Source organism: Siphateles boraxobius, unplaced genomic scaffold, assembly GCF_051911475.1.
Source record: "Siphateles boraxobius isolate OS27281-9 unplaced genomic scaffold, OSU_SipBor_1 22, whole genome shotgun sequence".
NCBI lineage: Eukaryota > Metazoa > Chordata > Actinopteri > Cypriniformes > Leuciscidae > Siphateles > Siphateles boraxobius.
Window position 1 is genome coordinate 32,678,786 of NW_027508833.1, and position 23,413 is coordinate 32,702,198.

Genomic DNA, 23,413 nt, shown 5'->3' on the forward strand with positions numbered 1-23,413 from the left:
TATTTATTTTTCTCTTGTATTTGTCTCAGTTGGGATAGTGTGACTTTAAACCTCACCTTGCAGTGATCAAATCGTTTTTCATCTGGATGCCATGTTCGTAAAACGTGAACTCCCTCTGTCTCTCGGGTGGTTGTGATTGGCATATTTTCTGGGGTTGAGGGATTATTAAGGGATGTTTATAAAGAATAAAAAGCTTCAGGCTGCCCAACCAAACTGATGTCAAGTGCAGGGGAAAGTCTTTTTCCTCCGGGGGAAGAGAATGTTCGTGAGGCCGACGGATTGCTTAGCGTGGCTTGGACTAATGATATGGTGCATGATTGCATGTGTGGTGCTCTTAAGAAAGAGAGTTTGTGAGAGACTAGAGGCTAAGAAGCAAGGGGGAAAAAGTATTTTCTTTGTTTTCAGATATTTTACCGTGCCATCAGTTTCTGTTATGTCTTTCCTTATGGGTCTGATTCATTTCTTTCTCACCACTATAGTTGTCTTAAGAGAAATTGAGTTTTACTTTCCTTTGTTCAGATGAAATTGTACTTGTCATGCAAAATGTCTTCTCATGTATTCTTGCTTGAGCCCCTAAAGACATTGCATGATGAGACAAAATGTTGTGCTCCTAGTTTGTTCCTCACTCTCTGGTGTAAGGCAAACTTAACCAGAAACCAAAATTCACAGCATAGAAAAAATTGAGCCCAGTTATTGACCCTCTATAAAGTTCTTTCCCATATGATTTTCTTCATGATTGTTCGATTTGGTAAAATCCTGTGTGTTCGGTTGCAAGGGGTAGTGAGTGTCTTATTACCCAACTTTAGATTTCCAAATGTGAAAGGACGGTGTCATTTTCTTGACGCATGTTTGCTTGTCCCCACACTCAGTTTCACACACTCATTAATTTTCTGTATTTTTGAAAAATGTTCTGTATTTTCAAAATGTGCATCTTGTGCATCTTTTAGATCCTTAGCATCATGGGTTTCTGTGAAAACTGCCTCTCAGTCACACTTTCATTCTCCCCTATAATTATCTCAGTGTCATTAATTACATAGTTAGAAATGGGATCATAATCCAAAGGTTAAGTCATAAACTTAACCCATACTATGGATGCATATTAGAGTTAACCATCACTGCAATGCGGGACTCCCTGTTTAGACGGCTTGATTGATTAATAATGAGAACAATTTTCAAGCATAGCTAACCAAACTTATTTGAGTGATTCAAACACACAGGTTACAGTTGCATATCTACAAATGTGTTTTTAGGTCATGTAGAAAAAATATATAATATGCTTCTGTATAACACTGCTTAAAAGACATACATGATACTATTGCAGAAAATTGCAAATATTGCAAATTATTTGCAGCCTAGAAGGATTTAACACTTGAAGGGGCAGTCTGAAATCAGACCATGAGACCTATGTTGTAGATCCATTCTGTGCAAGTTTGTTTGGATAATATCGTTGAATCGTTATCCTTGGTCGATAGACATAAATGTGAAACATTGTGTACTTAAACCTGACCTTAGAAGCCCCTTCACTGAAGGATCTTACTAAAGTTATTATGAATGTCACTATCATGTCATGGAAATCTGCCTTAGATGTTCTGGATCTCCATCCAGCTTGGCTGGTATATTTACTGGATGACTTGTTTCCTTTCTCAATCCTGAAGTACCGCTGCCTGCCTCTCACACCATAAAATTATGGGATTATGAAAGTATTATAACAGAATTCCTACAATCCACACACAGCATCTCATTCATTTGAGCCCGTCTCCATGTTGGTGTGTCTACCAGTTGAACGGTCATATTGAAATGCACTTTAGATTAAGTTGTATAAAATGCTCTATTACCTCTGGACCTGCTGTTACTATGTGGGTTTTCATTTGTATTTAATGGAATATTTAAAAAGGTTTGGGGTTTTATCAAAACAACTGACAGCTATCAAGACATTCTGCATTTGTCTTAATAAGAGTAATTTTGAGTCATCATGAGATTTTGATGGGTAGATCAAAATTATAAGCTGTAAATTAGTGAGAGACAGTGGCTCATAGTAGGGCTGGGGTAAACGATTATTAACTAAACGATTAGTTGGGCGATTATTTTATCGATTAGTCGGCTAATCTAAAGACTAATTGGACAATTAATATAAAGATTATTTTTCTGCTGCTTGATTAATAAAAATCCATAATGTATATCAAAATAAATACTAACTAGTGTACTGAATCATGATACTATAAGCTGGATAACATTAGACTGATGTTATGTATTTGAACACCGTCATTAGAACTGCCAAAAACATGTTATTAAAATATTTTTTTACAAACATTTTTTTATCATAGAGAATGTTTAAATACTAATATCAGCTTACGAGGGAAACGTAGGCGGAGTTAGTGGTGCTTCTGAGGCTGCTACTGCTGGAGATGATTCGATGAGAGGTCTGTGCCCCTTTACTGTACGTTCACACCGCCGCCGACTTGAGCGACAAAGAAGCTCTGGCCGCCCTGCCAAGGACGCTTGTCAAAAAGTACGGGGAAGCTTGTTGACGCTTTGGCCGCTCTGACGTAGCAGGGAAAAGAGAAGTGTCACAACATTAAATGTAATAAACAGAAATAACAAGCAATATATTGAAAAAACCTTTTATAATGACAGCATTTTTATAACCGTTTTGGTCACATTTGATCGGGGGGGAAAAATAATAATTAGATATTATTATTATTATTATTATTATTATTATTTGCATTTGCATTATTATTTGTATTAGTGCAATTGATCAAATCGGTGTTACCGTGAGCAAATTATTTGCTTGAAATGAATTCCCGCTGGAAACTAACGTTCGTAAATATTTCAAATAAAAGTTGCGCTAATTCTCAAACGTGTATCACTGGATCATGGATAATCGCGAAGTTGTTGTGTTTTGTGCTGCTGTATTGTATTTGCGGAGAAGACGTCGGACTTTGGGTTCATGACACCCTCCAGGGCGTTATCTATATGCAAACAACGTGATATGGTGATATCATAAATGATAGGAAACCCAGCAATGGTGATGATTAGCTTCTCCTCCATTTTCTCGGAACTAATGTTTTGGTAGGAACGAAAGTTTACATGGTATGTTTCTCTGGAATCAGCCAGGGCGAAGGACTTCTATATTCCGATTGGTTGCTGGCTTTTGCCGCTGAACCGCATCATAGCTCATTACCATAAAGTTGAGCTACTTTCAACTTTCTGATTGACGCTCAAAACGCCTTGCCGATGGATTTGACACTCCTTGCAACTGAGAGAAGCCAGCTTCCATTGAAAATGAATGACTTCCAGTAGCTTTGGAAGCTCAAGTCGGCGGCGGTGTGAACGTATAGCTACCGATCAGAGCGCACGCTGACACGGAGTATAGCCTTGTTTAAACTCGACGCGTCCGCACGAGCGCAAAGGTGTGCGCGGCAAAAATGATGCGTTGGGTGCGCAAGACCCCATTTCGCTTGGCTGTGTGCACGGCTTCTTTTGTTACAGCGCATGCGGCGCCGCAACCGAAGATAAACGACTTCAAGCCGAATCTGCCCGAGCATGTACGTCTCACCGCACCGGCACCCAGTTTGCGCGTCTAAATTGCAAAGTTTTTTTTTTTGTTAAGGGTTTGTTTACTGTGTGTGATTAATTTAATGGAAAGCTCATTCACTTCTAGTTGTCTTCGTCCTCCATTCTGCAATGTTTCAGGCTCCCACGTGTGGTGGTGAGCTGTACCTCCGGAAACGGCGCAAAAAATAAATAAAGAAGTGTCGACCCAAAAATATGGCGTCGACGTAATTTTGACGTCGAAGCGCCGCTACAGCACTAGCTCATAGCATCACATTTTTATTTTTTATTTGGGGAGGCACTGCTTGTAGACTACTTATAGTGTGCTTTGCTGTGGCCAGAACTGTCTTGGCTCGTAAAATGTTCTAAATCTTGTTCAAGATGTGATCCTGAGGATGTAATTAATCGTGGCTGTCACTATGAATGTTACCATAGAGACGGGCACATGGACAGAGGCCAATGTCAGTGAGTTGTGCTGCTGTCAGCAAAAGTGCAGCAAAAATCAATGCTGAAATGATCATAGGTTGGATGAGGGCAAACAAAAAAGTGGATGTTCCTTTGTCCTTTGCCATCCTTTTCCCCTTTTCAAGGTCTTCCTTTACAGATTTCTAATTAATTGAATGATTGGATTAGATTAGGACAATAAGCAAACACAATTTGGGGAATTACATATATTTCTCATTATTTTTTGTGATTAATCTATCTTTATCTTTAATTATTAGGCACTCATGCTTTGTGTTTCTTTTTGTCTTGCAGGTGATCAAAACTCACTTGGATCACTAGGGATAGTGGAGACAAGGCGGAAATAAAAAATAATATCCAAAACTTCCCCCTAAAGGCAAAAGGGACCTGAACTTTGATTCTTCGATTTCTTCTTAAGAGTCCTAGAGCCACTTAGGAAACACATCCATACAAATGTGTACCCCTCTATCAAGCAATCATAAAGACCTCACAGTAGATTAGTATCAGAAAGAAAAAATGACAGACACAACAAATCGCCATCTGAGGCACAAGTTGCAGAGCTTAGGACGACGTCTGGATGAGCTTGAAGAGGCCAGAGGAAAACTACAGAAAGCTGAAGATGAACTTCTTGACATTCAGGACAAAATCATTCAGGCTGAGGGGAGTAATTCCTCACTGCTCGCCGATGTGGAGACAATGCGGAAGAGATTGCTCAAAATTGAAGGCAAAGATGAAGAGGTCAGAAAAGCAGAGGATCTTTGTCGTGACGTTAGGGAGAAACTAGATCAGGAGGAGAAACTTACCAAGGATCTTAAAGTGGAGATTGAGCGTCTTCAGCACAGAATGTCTGAACTTGAGAAGCTTGAAGAGGCTTTTGGTAAAAGCAAGTCGGACTGTACCCAGTTGTGCCTTAGTCTTAATGAGGAGAAAAACCTGACCAAAAAGCTTGCAGCAGAGCTTGATGCCTTGAAAGCACGTGTAAAGGAAGTGGATACCTCTGAAGCTCGACTGGACAGGGCAGAAAAATCCCTTACAGCAGAGATGGAGAAACTAAAGAGTCTCACTCAGACATTTGTGAATGAACGCAAACGACTTCTGGAAAGGCAGAGAGAGGATGAGAAAATCATACTCAAGCTGACAGAGAAGCTTGAACGTCAGAAAAACAAACTTGGCACAGCAGACCACAGCCGAATTGATTCTAGAGATCTTCGAATTGAGGATGAGTTCTCAACAGGCCTTACATGCAAACTGGCCAGGAAGAAGAGTTTTGAATACTTAAAGCATTCAGATGACCTAGATTTGAGAAATGAGTCAGAGAATGAAAAAAATAGCTTTGAGGGACAGGAAGACAATAAGGTAAAAGACCTCAGTCAGGAAGTGGAAAGATTGAAAAATCGTTTGAAGCAGATGGAGTTAGTGGAGGAGGACTTAAAGAACGTGGAATCCAAGAATGCTGAACTGATAGATAAGTACCAGCATGAGAGGAACCGTAGTCAAGCTCTCCATGACCAGGTTGAGCAGATGAAACAGCAGCTCAGTGGTTGCAGCAATAGTAATGGAAACTCTGCAATTACCAGCATTACAAAGGCCCTGGAGAATGGCAAGGCGGAAAATGAGGAGATCAATGTACGAGGAGGCTTCAGACACGAGACACCTAAATTCCTAAATAGGAGTCCTGCTGGTTCCGAACCAGTCATCTCCAAGTACAAAAGCAGAGAGGCATCTCCTCAGCAGAGGCGAGAAACTAAACTGAGGAACAAAGACCTTTGTCACTCCACAGAATGCTCCCCAAAGACTGTACGAAGGACTCTTAGTCCAGCACATGTCAGGAAAGGTTTGAAGACTGGTGCTTCCAGTGCTGTTTCTGACAATGAGACAAAAGATGGCAAGAAAGAAAAAAAATGTGGAAGTGGCTCATCAAGTGCTCTCAGTGAAAGCAAGAAAATGTCAGTCCTTAGTCGCTATCCTCCAGCTGCTAATGACCAAAAGCCTTGGAAGCCATCGGTCAAGCAAAATGACAGTGAATGCAAGAGGAATCAAGCGGAAAAGTTGTCCAGGTACCCTGGAAGTGATAATGACTCCAACACTTCTGATGCGGCAGTCTTAATATCAGCCAGGGCTGCTATCATTGCTTCATCTGAGAAAGGACTAAATGAACCTGAGAGTTTAGATCAGGATCCTTCTGCAATGTTGAGTCTGTCCAAGGCAAACGGATCCTATACTGCTTACAAGTCTCAAGTATCAGCATCTGTTCTGAGTGATCATGGTTCTGAAGGTCACTCCTCAGCCTCTGAAACAGAATCCACTGGCTCCAGGCGATCTGCAGGTGAGCAAAGTGACCCCCTGATGTCAAGTACAAGTGGAAGAACATCATCAAAGTACACCAGATACTCACGACTGCAAGAATCTTACTCTGATGGTTCCTCAAAGGGCCCCTTTAGTGAGGAGCAACACAGGCCTCTTACGGTAGAAGGGGATACCCAAGAGACTATGCATACTACTTCAGGTATTGAGATCCGCAGGGTATGCAGCCCTCGTGAAGCCCTCCGGTCAAAAGCTGTTATCAAGCAAGCCATTGTTGAGATTGACAGGAAGGAAGTGATGTCAGGGGGAATCACTGAGCCTTTGACTACCAGTGGAAAGCCCAAGATCTCCACTAAGCCAGTATTGACTAGCAAGATGACCAGCAGTATCACCTTCTATCCCAATGATCCCAGCTCCTCTCGAACAAGCAGTCGGAGCAGTAGTTTGTCAAGCGAGCCCCCTTCCAAGGAAAGGCACACTTCCACTAGTAATATTGTCATCGGCCCCAGCAGTGAGCATAGGGGTAGCATCTCTATACCTTACGAAATATCCATCCCTAAGAGTGAGATCACTCTGTGTCAAAGTGAGACTGATGCAGACCTCTCTGAACCTCACAGTTACCTTGAGACCGCTCCCGTGGAGGCAGCCCTCCTGTCTCAAAGCAGCTTCAGCCTCCAGTCTTCAGATGCTTCATACTTTAATAATGACATTGAGTCTGGGTTTGAGAGCAGCAGTAGCAGCACCACTGTGACTAGCTGGAGAAGCCACCGTCAAAACCACCACTCATATGAAGACAGTTTGCCAGAAATGAGAAACATCACTGTCAGGAGCACTTGGAGGAGCCGTGGGGCAGCTTCTGTGGATGAATCTGCTCGAGCAATAAGGCAAGATGGCTCAGAGGATGAGGGCGAGGCTGCAACCACCTGGAGAGCATATAGGGCAACTACAGTGTTGGACACTCCATCAAACACTAGCACTGTTGCTAACTTTGGAGGTAAACCAAGCCCAGCCGAGGTATACATGCGTAGGATCAACAATGCAGCGGCGTCTATCCCTGAACAAGGACGAAAGACTAAGAAGACTCCTTCACCAGAGAGGGCTATTGCACATGAGCCTGTCAGTGCCCAGCAACTTCAACCAAGAGGCCGTAAACAACCCATGGTGAGTACTGACTTTTTATCTTTCGGCTATAACTAATAATGTAGATTCCAGAAGTGTACTTTAAGCGATTTGTTCAGTCCACCAATGGTTGTTTTTCACTGTGAGCACCGTGAGATCAGTGAAATCTTAAGATAAAGATAAACGGGAGCATAAAATATGCTTATGCAAAATATCTGGTCATTCAGATCCAATCTTGTATGTTTGTTCTATTTGTAGTTTGTTTTGTCCTTTAAGTTCTGTGTACTTGTTGTCCCACCACCGGTTAATGATCTCAGTAGAGCCTTTAAGTCTGTGCACATATTTGGTGCCACCGTGCCACCATCTTGATTAATATTTCTTAGCCATGGAATTTAACACATTTGTTTCTAAAAGTTTTGTTTGATTTAGAAGTCTTTCTTGTAATCCTCTGCATCTGGAAGAAGGTGAAGTTTACAGATATTTTGTAAGCATGAAATATTTTTAGATTATTCTCCATCTGCTGAAAGAGAAAAATAGGCCCCTGAGGTATCTCTCTCTTCTGTTTTCTTGATATGAATATGACGTAGTACACTACATGTTTTTTAATACATGTATAAATAAAGCTGTTTTTTACTAGTAACATGAGTGTAGTATTAGATATTGATACAGTACATGTGTGAAGGGTGTTAAAAGCTAATGACACACAGGTCAGAGATCATACCTTTGTTTTTAGAAAAGCTGTTAGTCAGGTCAACTAGCTGTTGAGACAAAAACTGCCAAACCAATTTGAGTCTGGCATCACCCCAGCAGTCAAAACAAGACAGGGAAAGATGACCCTTTTCACCAGCTTTCACTCTTTTTCACTTACTGAGAATACAAGTAAGAGAATAGAGCTGCCCCCTTTCAGAGCACCAATTAACATCATCCTCTCATTAAACATCTCAAACAGCCCAGCCTTCAAATTTACCCACAAAGATCTAATTAAATCAGTGAGATGGCCCCCTCCTGGCACACGACTTCAAAAACTGCCCCTTTTTTATTTTCCCTCTCTTTCTGGTTTCTCACGTTCTATTTCATGCCATGTTTGTTTTCTTTGTCTATTGTTCTGATGGATGGCAAATGTCTAATCATTTATCTGAGAAAGCTGAAAGATTTATGCACATGTGAATTCTAGCACTTGCATATGCAGAGGTCAGAACATTTATCTTACTCCCTTCTCTCTATCACCCAAGGTTAGTTTTCTTTGTACTACAGATGGTTATTCATGCTGTATTGCAACTGTAAGTTAATATACTGCTATTGTGATCACTTTCACTCTTATTTTTCTCTGTTGGGGATTCTCCAACATTAATCTGTTATCTTTTTATCTTTAAAGCATCTTTCCATCCGTAGAAGTGAATGTGATTTGTACCATAAACCTTTAAATCTTCTTTACCAAGAAATTTAAATGGGGAAAAAAGAAAATGTAGAGAGATGTATGTAAAGATATGTATGGATGTATGGAGCATTTTTGGCCTTAAACACACTCCTAGTAGTTTATTTTTCTATACACATTCTTTACTGAAGAATTCTGTAATTTCAGTCCTCTTTCTGAATGACTCAATTTCATGAACATTTCCACCACAGTGTTATTCCCACCATAGTAGCGATGGAAATTAAAATTTTTACATTTTTAAAGTAAAATAGTCTAATTTCATAGCTAGAATTTTTATGTATTCTAAATATACAACTGAATAATATTTTCAAACTTTTTTCATAATTTGACAAATCTTGTTTTTTGTTTTTTAGGAATGACAACTGATTTAGCCATAATTTGTGTAAAGCTTTGCAGTTTTTTACATAAAAATATTGAAATTATTTATGCTTGTTTCACTTGTTTAGGTAATTATTATTTAAAAAATGTAACATATTTTTTATGAATTATCGTAGTTTTAGTATATTGAAAGTCTAGGTTTGAGATGTGGCTAAAACAATAAAATATTTACAGTACATAAAATAAATGAATGCCCTTATTTGAAGAAGCACCCACATATTCTCAGTCTAACCAGGCTTCAACAACTGCTGGAAAGCAAACTTCATCCATTCCCACTCAATCTGGAGTCCATTAGGAAGGATTTCTCTAATCAACCATGGTCAGGCATGCATTCAGCTTTATCTGCAACACATGTGATTTCTTTTCCCCCCCTGAATTTAGACTATCTTCTCAATAAATACCTCACTCAGGGAGGGTTATCACAATGATTGTGACACACACAAACAACATACAACATGATCAATGCTTAAATGAAGAAATCCTTTAAACTTAGAATTTGGTCTGCTTTTCAGTTGCTTGTAGATTATTACGAGTTAAATTGTAAAATGAGTAAATGAAACGGAAGAAAATTGCCATCACAACTATGGATGTCGTATTGAATTGTTGATTCCTTTATTTTTATTTATTTCTCAGGACCCGTATCATATAGCATCATTCGTTTTTATCTCTGTGTACTCTACGGTGGAATAGCTTGACCATGGGTGTCTTTATTTAAACCTTCAGACAGATTTCCAGACTGTGTCTTATACAAGATCAATACCACAGTGATTTGAGGAGATTCAATCCGTCCATCAATGATGCGGTGTCGTTGTGCTGACAGAGGCAGAGGTTTTATCTCCTCCATAATTAATGAAGGCACATGTCCAGGACTGTCTTCGAAGATCAAGGTCATCTGTTTCATGTCTCTGACACAAAGCCTATGTGAGTCAAATATATGTGCTGATGTCATTAATACTCCTGCTGCGAGGAGAGCTGTATAAAGTAAAGTAATCCCGTTCAGCCAGATGTCATGTTATGTTTAGAGCTGGAATTACTTTTCATCCGTGCTTAGAAAATTACACAAATCTGGAGTGATGTATGGAGGAATTTTGATCACAGGTTCATTCTGTATTATTATCTTTTATTAAAAAAAAATCTAGAAGTTAAATAGGGAATGGGAAAATAATGCTTATGCAGGCAATCATTAGCTGCTTACTAATGTAGAGTACTGAAAGTGACTACTTTGCTGTACAGATATAATAGCACTTTGCTTAATGGCACCTGTGTTGTGTGATTTAAAATCTTTTAAAAGCTTGTCTGGAAAAAGTCACATTGTAAATTTGAGGGCTGAATTTGTGATCCCTTTTATGTACTTCACTTTGGGTGTGGTTTTATCTTGTTAAATGTCTCTTAATCAGGTGACACTTCCAAATAAGTAAAGGAAAAAAAAGTGCATTAGCACTAAAATAATTTATTAATTTTATTAATTTGTAGTGTTCCTAAAAATGCATAACCTTACAAGATTACAAGTAATGTAATGTGGCAATACCATAGATTAAGTTTTAGAAGGTAATACCATAGTACTTTAATATACAGTATGCCATGGTATTGAAATGATAATGTGAATCAAGGTATTCTTTCAAGCAAGCAAGCAACTTTATTTATATAGCACATTTTCAAACAGACGTTGCCCCAAAGTGCTTTACAAAAATGATGACATTAAAATAATACAATAAAACGAACATAACTTATTAAAAAGCTTAAGAAAATAAATATTTTTTTTAAGTTTGGGTTTGGGACCTACAAAGGAAAAAGCACGATCTCCTTTTGATTTTAAATGACAACGAGGGACCTTTAAAAGCTGTTGATCTGAGGACCTGAGAACCTGAGGTGAGTAGGGAATAATAAGATCACTGATGTACTGGGGGCAAGGCCTGATAGGGCCTTGTAGACAAACAGGAGAGCTTTTAAAATCAATCCTGAATTTAACAGGAAGTCAAATATGGTCTCTCAAAGCCTTGCTGCTGCCTTTTGCACTTACTGTAGGCCAGTGCTTCTCAATTATTTTCTGTTACGCCCCCCCCAGGAAGAAGTAAACATTTTGCGCCCCCCAACTCTACGCCGCGACTGTAAATAGTATCATTTGTCTATAAAATTGTTATAAGTACACCTCTGCATAACATCCTTATTAACATTAAAGAAAACAAAAAAATAAAGAAATATAGATCAACTTACAACAAAAACAAATAAAGAAATATAGATCAACTTACAACAAAGAATAACTTTATTAACATTGTTTTTAGTCTGTAACAGAAAAGATTTAAAGTGCATCAGTTTGCCTGAAATTAAAAAAAATGTCAATCCTTATTTAAACTGTAAACATGTTTTGACCATTTGGTACTGAAAAATTAAATTAAATATAATCAATAAATAATAATAGATTCAAATTGATCACCAACATTAACTCAGGAGCACAATATATAAAACACTTTGACCTATAAAACAAAAATGAATAAACCAATTTGTGCTCTTTTTTTATCAAAATGAGGAAGTCAGGATTAATAGCTACAATGAGCACGTTTTGCAGTGCACAGCTTTTCGAAGCGGGGTTTGAAGTATGATACTGCAACTCTCAACTCTCATTTTCACTGAAAAAACTCAATCGGCTTATCAGCGTGATTAGGGTGTAATGTCTAATATGTGACGCCTTGATTTATTTGGCTTCATGCTGTCCGCTGTGAACATTTTTAGGGGTCTTTCCTCGTCTCCGACTGTGGTCACAGTGAAGCCAAGCGCTACATACGCTGTCATATTTCCACGTCTTGGCTTTCGGGAGACTTACGTTTGTCTCATTATCTCCGTCTCTCTCCGACTTTCTTTTCATCCCTGTTAAATATTTTCAATGGTGTCTCTTAAGGGTTTGTTATATGCACTTCATATCTCCTGCTCTGTGCTGTGCTCTTTTTCGGCGCAAAAAAACCTACTCCCTGCGGCAAAAAAAGCATGTTCCCCGGGGTCACACGCGCCCCCCCTGGCATCGCTCCGAGCCCCCCCAGGGGGGCGCGCCCCACTATTTGAGAAGCACTGCTGTAGGCGGACTAGCATAGTCAATGGGAGACCAATATATATATAAAGAATTACAATAGTCAATCTTTGATAGGATAAAAGATTAAACCACAATTTACAAATCCTTACTGGATAGAAAATGCTTTACTTTAGCAATTGATATCAGGTTAAATAAAAAGCTACCTTTAACAACGGCACTAATCTGTTTATTAAAATTTAGTGAGGAGTCCATAATTACCCCTAAACTCTTTACTTGATCTTCAATCTTTAAGGACAAGGAACCTAAATGATCAGGAAAGGTAGGTGAGATGGGAGAACCTACAGTCAAAACCTCAGTTTTACTCCTGTACTTTGTCCAGCGAATCAGTTTTATCTTAGCTCACAGGAAAATAAAACTGGAGATTGTCGGCGTAACAATGGTACGCAAAACTATACTTCCGAAAAATAGTGCTTAGAGGACGAATATACTGAGAGAACAGTTACGGTCCCAAAATCGACCCCTGAGGAACACCACAAACTAAAGGGGCCAATGTGGAAGAAAAGTCTCCATGATTCACAGCAACTGTCCTGTCTTTTAAATATGAAGCAAACCACAAAAGGGCTGTACCCTGGACACCGACCCGACACTCCAGACGGTTGAGAAGAATCTCATGGTCAATCATATTGAAGGCAGCGCTTAGATCAAATAAAACTAGAACAACATGTGATCCTGAGTCCAACGATATTAATATATCATTAGTGACCTTGATCAATGCAGATTCTGTGCTGTTCCCCTTTAAGTATCTTGTAAATCCCATATTACCTTTTTGGTACTTTTTATTGTATTTTTAATTTAACCAATTATTGTATATCTTGATAAAATAACTACTAACTAATCATTTTAGTTTTAAAAAAATAAAGTTTTTAAGGAAACGCAGTAGTTTAACTCAACTTGCATAACTACAGACTTACATAAAGCATACTTGAATCACATGAAAAACACTCGTAATAAAATAGTGGAATTTATTGAATTAGCTTTTATTAAAACCTTTCCAGAATGTCTTGTAACAGGCCTCATGTTCTACTCTTGGTACTGAGTACATAAATGCTTGACCTGTTTTAGACACTTTTTTTTTTTGTAAATAAAAAAAACGTTTGCCTTTTCAGCACAATCACTACTATTCTCATAATGTCTTTTAAGATTCGTGTAACATGGACTTACATGGAACCCATTCCGTCATGACATCTTTCTTTAAGATAGTGCTTTGGTCGTTTCCGACCGTTGCCCCTTCCTGAGTGACACGGGAAGTTGCAGGGTTGCGCCTGCCCATTTGGCAGCCGATGCATCGTAACTGGTTTCCTGTACACCCACCTCTCGTATCCCAGCAGGCCTCAAGCCCTATTATGGACAATTAGCATCTGTCTGCAGCGTACGAAATTCCACAGCAGTGTGTGGCATATCCTGCTGCCTCATTTGGGAACTTTTTATAACTGACGTCATAAACCATTTGGTTGGCTGTGTAAAGTCTCCACCTTCATGGTAAAGAAAAGAGACAATAGCTGTTCTATATTGGGATTTGTTCTGCGGTCTGTGCAATTTCTCTCCTCTGCTGTGTCCTATAAAAGTGGTCTGTACAAAAATTACGAATTTTTATACTTGTCGGAACGGACCATAATAATATTTTTTGGAACCCAGCAAATTTTCCCACAGACATTGAAAACCTTTATAATATTAGAGATTTTTAAGTCTTTTTTTTTAAAAAAACTTCAAAATTTGTGGAAATGAATGTTAAAAAGTCATGGTAAAAGTCCTGTATTGTAAATACTTTATTATTATTAAGTACATTTGTTTATTCAAAAAATCTCTTTGTCAGTTTGTGAAACTCTATACAATTAATCATATGCAATACACAATCACAAATATGTAGAAACGTCACAAATAAGTCATCATTATTATTGTTATTATTATGATGATGATGATGATGATGATGAATATTAGAATATTATGCAAGAATATTACCGCACCATCAAGAGAGAATTTTATTTTAATATAATAATTTCATTTGCTTTAATTCCTGTCACATTTTCCTATTCAAATAAGGGAATCTTGTGTCCACAGAATTCCCATATCAATCATATTGTGTATAATAGATCAAATAATCATGGTCAGGCAATTTTGTGATTTTAACAGGTAACAGGTCTTCAGAACATGACAGAATTTGGTGGATAAATAGAAGAGCACTATATAAGTGGAAAGATTTGAGTCTATTGAAATCATTAGTATACTATAACACATTTGTTGTATGTTTGTTCTCTTCCCAGTCAGCAGATGATGGAGAACCTGTTCCGTCCTCATGGCGAAGGCAGCCCGCAGGTGACGTGGACCCGTACGATAGGCCTGGGAGTCGTGGAGCTTGGTCTGGCAGAAACCGCACAGCCGATGGAAGCCGGTCGTGGTCAAACCGACATCTGGAAAATTAATCGAAATTGCCCACATTTCCATCTAGGTATGTGTCTTATAGCCATATTCAGTTAAACTTTTCAAAAGCTAGAGACCATAGAGGATTCTGGTTTATACTTAATTAAAGCAAGCTAGAAGCTAATTACTCAAATGTTAATGAGTCCTGACCTAAAGTGTCCTTGTGTGTTTTTATTACCTCAGTTCTTACATCTCAAAGCAGCCCCTGTGTGCAAGGAATGAAGCTCATCCAATCTCTTCAGTTCCGCCATGTCTTTAATAGACCTATCAGCTGATCAGATTTCCAGGTAGACCCCAAAAGACCCCTGGGAACCTTGTCGTACTCATACATCAACCTGTATGAATTCACCATCTTCCAGCTGTCGCTTTGGCAACGGAAGTCACATGGTCCTACAGTGATGAATCCTCTTCTGCTCCTCATAGTGTATTAAAGTCGTCAGACATGACAAGGGAGAGGTGCAGACATGTGACTGCCTTGATGTTGGGAATATGTGAAAGGGGCTTTGGGTAATTGATCAGCATTTTGAGAACCCCACACAGAGCTTTCTGATGCCACCGGTCTTGAACTCCATGTGTTATTCTCACAAGGAGCAAATTACTTCTTGTGGCTTCTCAATTAGTTCTACAATCACACACGTTTTTTTTTTATTTTATTTTTTATTGGGATTATTGCACACAGCTAAAATGCATTGATTATCCAGGCAATCACACATAGGTGTATACATATTTTTTGTCTTGTGTCTTAGGAGCCAGTAGTGTCAGCCACATTCTTGGAGTACATGCTAAACCCAACATTCTTCATTATACATTGATGTACATATGCCCAGTTGTCTAAATTTATTTGATCTCATGTAATTTGCTCATGGAATCTGATCATGTCAATTTATTCTGTTACTAGTTTGTCTGTTTCCTTCATCTTCTATTTAACTGGATTTAATGATCTCACAACCAGCATAGCGAATGCACAGGGCCACCAACACTAAACGTTTTTTAAGAAAAGCTAGGAAATGCATCTGCATGTTGATCTTTCCCCATCTCAGTAGCTCTGAAGGGATGCTGGCTTTGGATTCCAAACCAATGGAAAAGAATCCGATCACCTAGAGCTCATCTCGATGTGACCTTGTCCATCTGGGTTGCTAACAGGGATTAACCCAAATTCTGGACATTTATAGAGGATTTTCAGAGCCGACTCTTTACAGCCGCTCTACTCTACTCGCTAACTTTGCACAGAAAGACAATGATCCGAACTCTCTTTGTCACAGAAAACCAGCGTTTGGAATTCTGCTGGTCCGAGTCAGTCTAATAAACCCCTAGATGGGTTGTGTTTTCATGTTATTTCAGCCATAGAGCTTGTTGAGCTTCGAGGGTGGCTAGCATGACACCACAGAGGATCCAGAATGCTTCAGTTAGGAATGCCTTAGCCTGGATAAATGGCTTCACCATCGAAAACATCGGAATGCACATCACTTTGTCCTCGTGTGGTTAGAACCTGTTGAAATATAATTGAATAGAGCTGCTGCAGTTGAAATGTTGTTTACTGTTTCCATTAGGTTTTAATCTCCAGTTCAGTGCACCAACGATATATTTTCTTATTCTTGCTCCGATTCCTTTTGTCCTTGTACACTCCTCTTAAGTGTCTAGTATTAATATCTCTTATCCAATACCTTGAATCGGACCATGATGACAAAGGGGCAATTATTCATCAGTCACTGGAATGTGGGATGTTTTACTTTTCTGTTTGTTTTAATCTAATGCTGTATGTGCAATGTTGTTGGGGGGGGGGGGGGGGGGGGGGGGGGTTGATGTTCAGGCGTCTCACTCGGTTATTACAGATTTAAAAAGATCAACATCTCACCATCACGATCAGTTTTGCTTTGTTCTGGTTTCCTGTGCTTCTGTGTGCTGAATAGTTATTCATCCCTTTGACTTGGGCTGGATGGAGTCTTTGAAACAAAAGTGGAAATTTCTGTTTGTCTATCAATTTATCTTTTTTATTTAAGTCATTCTAATGAATTTGTAATTGCACTTAAATCATTAAAACAGCCTTACAAAAGTGAGAAAACAGTCTAGATCTTTCTGGAAATAAATTATTTCTAATGTATAAATAATGTTCTCAGCCTTGGTTGCCTCTGAAATAGAGAGACTACACATGAGTGATGTGGCTTAACAGCAAAAAGTATTGCATACGTTAACACCACATTTCGCTAAATATTATTGCCTGCCAACCAACTTAAAACGCATTTCATTTTCTACACCAAGCTGCCCATACAAAATTTATATGTATATGTTTTATTGTTTATATGTTTTATTAAAGTTTTTCAATAACTCATTTGACTTCGGGTGGCAGTTTGGCTTTGTACTTCTGAAATTTGCCCTACTTTATTCTGCACAGTAAAAACAAACGTTTGTCTTTCCAAATGAATATCCCAGACTTCACCTCCACTTCCTGTTCAGGGGTCTTGGGCTGAAGCGAACACGCTGGCTCCTGTATCTCATGCCCTTGCTTTCTCAGAATACCCTAGTGCCCTGGGCTGCTGTAATCCAAGCTGCCGGTCCCTAAAGCGATTTTATTGGCTGGCTAAAGCAGCGGCAGCAGCAGGCCTGATATACGGTCCCTGGGTTGGTTGCAGGTCGGAGGTCAGCGTTGCATTTGATGGCCTTATAACTTCTAAGGGAGGCAGTGGGACCGGCTGGCAGCAAATAAAAAATAAAAAGCGAAAGAGGAAGCAGAGTGGGTGACCGGGATGGTGTCCATGTGTGGTACCAAGAAGAACCAGGAGGGTCAGCCTGGATTCTGTAGAGATGGAAGGTTTTAGCTGTTTCCCAACTTCTGCAAATAGTTTTAGGCATTATGAATTGTAAATCCCTTTATAATAAATTTGTGCCCACTCAAAGCTTGCAAACATGATCCTAAAACTGCAGCATGACCCAGATTGATGAGATGATATATAGCGATTCTGTACTGGAAATACCAGGAGACTACATCTCCCTTCCCAACCCCCCCGGCCAGGCAGAGGTCTCACGGCTGCTCTGTGGCTTCAACGCACAACCACAGCTGTCGGAAAACGTAGATTTTATCCGCTCACAAGACAGTCCAGAGTTTCTGAAAGCTTTTTTTTTTTTTTTTAAGAAGCCGACTGAAACCACAATTCTCAAGGAATTCTTCTTCATTTCTCGGCCTCATTTACTGATGTGTCAATGTGCTGTTCACCCTCTTAAGTCATCTAACACATGTCTCTGATTTTCTTTGCTCCACTTCTCTCTTTAGCTCTCTGTGGAAATAATCGATGCGAGATTTGGTTACACATCTCAGAACGGATCAAAGGTTATATAGTTTCACATATTGTTAGTTTAAAAGAACTAAATCATGAAATGCGTCTTCCTACATCAAGATTTTCCCATCACTTTTATGGACATTTTAGCTAGCCAAACTTAACCTTATGACACCAGTCAGGAAGCATTGCCATGTCTAGCTTCTGACAGTTGGTGATGACTCAGAATGGTTTTTAATCATTTTTAGTTGCAATTTTCTAAGCCTTATTAATAAAAATAGTTTTAATTAAAGACAAGTATTTAATTATTTACATAAGTAAAGCCATTTCTAAGCAATACAGTAATATTGAATGCAAATAAGAGAACATTTGAAGGCTTTGACATGTTGTGCCTGCATTATAAGCTGGCATTGGCCTTAAAAGGCCAAAAATAGGTCGGTGTCATGAAATAGCACACTCCAGAATCTGCACTTAACCAGCACTTAAATTACTCTTTTTACCCCTTTCTTTAACCTTTATAGACTTAATTTTCTAATAAGCCTGTTTTCCCCCTTTTATTTTTAATCATTCCCCAATTAAGTGAATGTACAGCCATCAAAGATGTGTAAATATGTACTTGTGCATATGTGTTTTGTGCACTGGCCAGAATAATTTCACCTGCAGCATTACTGTGAGACAGCTCTTGTATTTTTCTGGGTTGAGAGATAGACTGTCCACATTATTTGTATAGATTGCGAAGTGTTTTATTTTCATTTGTTTCATTATTATACTTATTTTTTCTGTAAGGCCAAGTGCTATATATTTCAGTTGACACAATGTGCCAAAAATCATTCCAAGGTATTTTTGCAGTTTACATGGAAAAAAATGGCTTCTTAAAAGAAATTATGAAATTAAAAGGGTAAATATTTCTTGTTGACAAGTTTTTCCTTCTGTTATCTGACTTTTTTTTTTTCAAACTACAATCATATACTTTTATTTAAAAGTATCTTGTAATTTTGTAAAGTGGGCCATGTTGAAGATATGTTAAGATTTTACCCCCCATTTCTCTTGTTTATTGTGTAGATGTGTACCTTATTGGGCTCCTGGAGAGTGTTTTTTAATTTAATTTTTAATTTCAATCTTGTGTTTTATTCATAATTTCTATAAACTTTTAAAGTTAGACTCAGTTAAAAGAGTTCATCAACCAGCTTTTCAAACGTTGCCAACTTGTGCTTTTTTCTGTCATTCTAAGAGAGGTTTCTGGGTGAAGTGTTTATTAAATGTAAGATGGATATGTTGAGCCAGGGGCTCAGAATGGTTCAGTTCTGTACTGTTCTCATCTTTATTAACTAAGACTGTGGGTTTCCCTTCTGTTCGTTCAGGGTTCATTCATCTCCTGTGCTGTATTAAAAGCGCTGCCAAAGACAGATTTCAGGCCTTAACACATGCCACACACAGCAACTGAATTTAAGTTCACTGATTCTTACACACTGCACATACATACAGGCCTGTATAGTTAAAGAAGGGAGACATGGTGTTTTTCTGATAAAGCTTTGTAAATGGCTGTCAAGCAGATGTTGGTATAGAGTGAACCTGCGGTGAGGACACAGGTGAACCTGCTCATTATATTCAGCCTCACAGTGTCAGCAATAACACACACTCTGTTTCAGGCTTACACCTTTGTACTGCAATATGTGTGCATGTTTCAGCATTGTGCATGGAGCTAGACATCTCTTTAGGCTGAACTGCAGACTGTGTATTCCAGCTAATATAATAAAAAAAAAGCAACTTGTTTGTAACAGGTTTGGCTTTGTGTGTTTATCTACTGGTTTATTAAATTGTCTTTTTTCAGTTCATTTGTTTGCAGTTGATTACTAAAAATATAAGCATGACTGAATAAAGTTATGGTGTAAAATCACTTTACAGAACTGCATGTTCATCCCAGAAACTCTGTTATCATTTAATAGATGAATTTGTGATGATAGCAGTAATCAAACACAATAATTCATTGGAATGTCACACCCCTTTGGTTTCAGCTGGCAGGACATATTCTTCAGATAGCTCTAAATAACTTCCGTTTGAATGAACAACTCTATACTTCAGTCACAACAGTAAATAATTAGGTTTAGCCTAATTAGGGGTTTGGCAATATAGCACACACACACTTTTGTCATTTTGGAGCCCGAGAGCTCATATCCGGATTCACTTTCATTTTGTGGAAAAATTCATGGGGAACGATAAAAATGGAAACAGAAATGGAAAGGAGGCTCTCTAAAATGTTTCAATTCCACTTTCTGATCTTAGGGTAGCCTAGGTTTACACGTCAACGATGTATAGACATACAGCAGATGACAACCTTTTCAAAATGATCCCGTTCACATGGATTCACGAAAATGATTAAAAACGCTGTATTATACTGCCAGGCCAGCAGTTGGCAATGTCACTTTGTAAAGAAAAACTATACGCACGACTGAACACCCAACGTAATAGAGAGCCTAAGTCCCTCCCCTCCGCTTCCGGCTCATGGGAGCTTATTTCGGAAAAAATATGTATCGTAGTCAATGGCGAGAGACAACTTGTCTTTATTCCGTCTGAACTGTGCCCTGAATTACACATATGATGTTTGTCAGTTTAGGATAACTATGAAAGTCAAAGTAATTACACAGAAGAGGGCGGCATGGTTTTAAAAAAATTGTACTCTGAACCTTTTCAAACGTTTGCGTTTTCAGGCTCCCAAAACACTGTTGTTGTGTAAATGAACGGCCAAAGAACACAAAATGTTTCATGTTTTTTTATTTCTTTGCTTTCGCACGTTAACAAAATAAAAACTCATGTTGTGTCAATCACGTTTACTAAGCTGTGTGCTCAATGTTTACACCCAAAAGTGGGCCAATTTAGTTCCAAGTAGTATTGAAATGGTACACTTACAAGTATACTACTAGATAACGTATACTTAAACTTTACTTAATTATACTAAATAAAATGAACGTGAATATAGTAAACCAATTGTATGGTTTGCGTTTTATGGCCTGGTAGTGTAAAGTAATATTGAAAGAGAAATTGAAATGAGTTCATTAGAGGTAACCAAGACTATTTAGATGGAAAGACACCACAGATCAAAATCAAGATATGACGGAATGCTGCACTGAACTTTTAAAACCAGAGAGTTCGCTCAGCATCAGAATTCACTATTGTGCATCCAAGTCCTTGAAATGGATCTTAAAGCTTTAATCCTGTTCTGAGACTGAAAATGATCTGCCTTAACTGGATAGTTATTTGAATGACATTCAAATTTTGACAAACTGGATAAGTGAGAAAAGTCTAGACCGTGAAGTCAATCTTGATCCCACCTTTTCTTCCAGTCTAGAACATTCATCAGCATTACCAAAGAAGAGTTTTAAAAAGCATTTTAGTGAAAGGTCAACATGAAACTGACTAGGTGAATAATAGCAGTAAAAACGTTAGACAGCCTATCTTTGTGTTGATGTATTGGATGCGTATATATGGGTATTTTATTCCACGTGAAGTATTTCTGCACTCAGGGTGTGTGGGGGGTTTTGTGTTGAAGAGCACATTGTGAAGTTGTGTGGGTGATTAAGTGTAACATCTGCCTGTGAACAGGATGAGTCAGGTTTGAGTTCCGACACGCTCGTGTACCCATTACTGCAAGGCCTGTGCATCAGAAATCACTTTCAAAAGGAGACATACTCCGAGTCCAACAGTGAAATATTGATCAGAGATCCCTAAGGGCATCCAGGTGTCTTTGAGAACACTATGAAACGTCAACGATGTTACAATACAAGTTAAATTGTCTAAAATCAGTCTTAATATTATGAAATCAGATCATGGAGTCTGTCCTGAGGCGGTGCAGCTTGCGGATCATTTCCTGCTAGCCGCTAACATTGTGGATCTAGGAAAGTCAATAAATCTTGAGGAACTCTAGAGGAACTGGTCTTGAATTTGCCTGCAGTTAACAGCTCAAGATAAAAGTATCCACAAAATACCATAATATCTAATACACATGATTTAAGGGCAATTCGGCTCTGTGGTAAACGAACCAAATGTACTCACATTATCAAAACCACTGGTCAACTGCAGTGTTGTGCATAAGAATATGGTTGTGGCATCTTAGTGCAGGCTGCTCAAGGCTCTAATCACGAACCAAACTGCTGGGGCCTATATCAGCTCAGGTCCCTCAGATTCCCACAATGCAGTGCAGCTGCCAGGCCCCACACCACACAAACTGGGGCTGAAGCCAGAGGCCTGGAGGGGTTATAGCAAGAACAGAGAGAGAGGGAGATCGATGCCAAGAAAGCCTCTGGGCAGCATGACATGTGAAGAGACAGAATAAACCAAGAAGAATAAAAACAGAAAGAAATGGTCACAAAACTGAAAGAGGAGGAAAACACAAGAATGTGACAAGGGGCTAAACAGCTTAAGAAAGTGTCTGACTGAAATATTAAGGAAAAAAAAGACACATAATTGCATTTTACAACAGACACATCGCTAAATATATCGGTCACATTAGCTAAATGTGCAAAAAAAGTCAATCAATGAATGAAGTACAGCTCACACAAAAGTCCCTTTCAAACCAAGTAGCTTTCTGTTGGTTAACATGCTGAATCCATGTGACCAACTTAAACCAAAAATACGAATTATGCGAAGGGAAATCTATGGCCCTCATGCAAAAATCCAGATCATATAGATTTCTATTGAAATAACCTTTATCTGGCTTATCTGCAGAAAATCGATGGACAGCAGAAAAAAGTTGCAATGTAATGTTAGTACCAAAAGATTATTTCGGTCGTTTTTTTATTGTGATGTACGTCAAAGTGAATTTGATTAAAGAAAAGAAAAGAGGGGCAGGGATTGGATGCTTGGATCGGTTGTTGATTGGATGAGGCATATCTGAATGCGCACTTGGTCAAATTTAACAAAGGGGCAGGTTTAAGCAGACTAAATGATTAGAGTAGTCCAGTATACGTCACCAGAAAATTGAGTTATTCATTAAAGTACAAAATTAAATTGTACTTTTTTACAATGAAACCTGCATAGATTAATCCTTCACAATAAGATCAATAACATGCATTTAGAATGACCATTTCCTGCTAACTTTCAATTGACAGAGCTCATGTGCGAGACAGTAAAGGTGGAACGCAAAATCACATTGTGTGAAACAGACCTAAGAACGTAAACTTGAGGTTCATTCATGAGAGGTTCGCAGCACGGAAGAATGGAAAAGAACAGAGGTTCTCGAGACATGTTTTTAAAAGTTGAATGAGGCATCAATGTACGAAATCCTGAAAAAGAATTGTTACCTTAAAAAAAAAAGTAGTGGAAAACATAAATGCATTCTGTCCAAATCAGCTCTTTGAGAAGGCAAATTTTATATTGAAATGATTAAATCGA

The 23,413-nt window shown here is 38.6% G+C and overlaps 1 protein-coding gene and 1 long non-coding RNA gene across 4 annotated transcripts in view; one reads left to right on the top strand and one right to left on the bottom strand.

The window, feature by feature from the left end:
• Nucleotides 1–19,860, top strand: part of luzp1 (leucine zipper protein 1) — a 52,606-nt gene extending 32,746 nt beyond the window's left edge. For all 3 annotated transcript variants that reach the window (XM_077239767.1, XM_077239768.1, XM_077239769.1), the window contains 3 exons: nt 4,309–7,479; nt 14,597–14,781; nt 14,937–19,860. In XM_077239767.1, coding sequence (XP_077095882.1) covers nt 4,531–7,479; nt 14,597–14,755 — 3,108 coding nt within the window. In that variant the 5' untranslated portion in view covers nt 4,309–4,530 and the 3' untranslated portion in view covers nt 14,756–14,781; nt 14,937–19,860. The remainder of the gene's footprint in view (nt 1–4,308; nt 7,480–14,596; nt 14,782–14,936) is intronic.
• The window catches only part of LOC143747209 (uncharacterized), a 480,968-nt gene that overhangs the window by 254,813 nt on the left and 202,742 nt on the right, over nt 1–23,413 (bottom strand). The window lies entirely within an intron of this gene.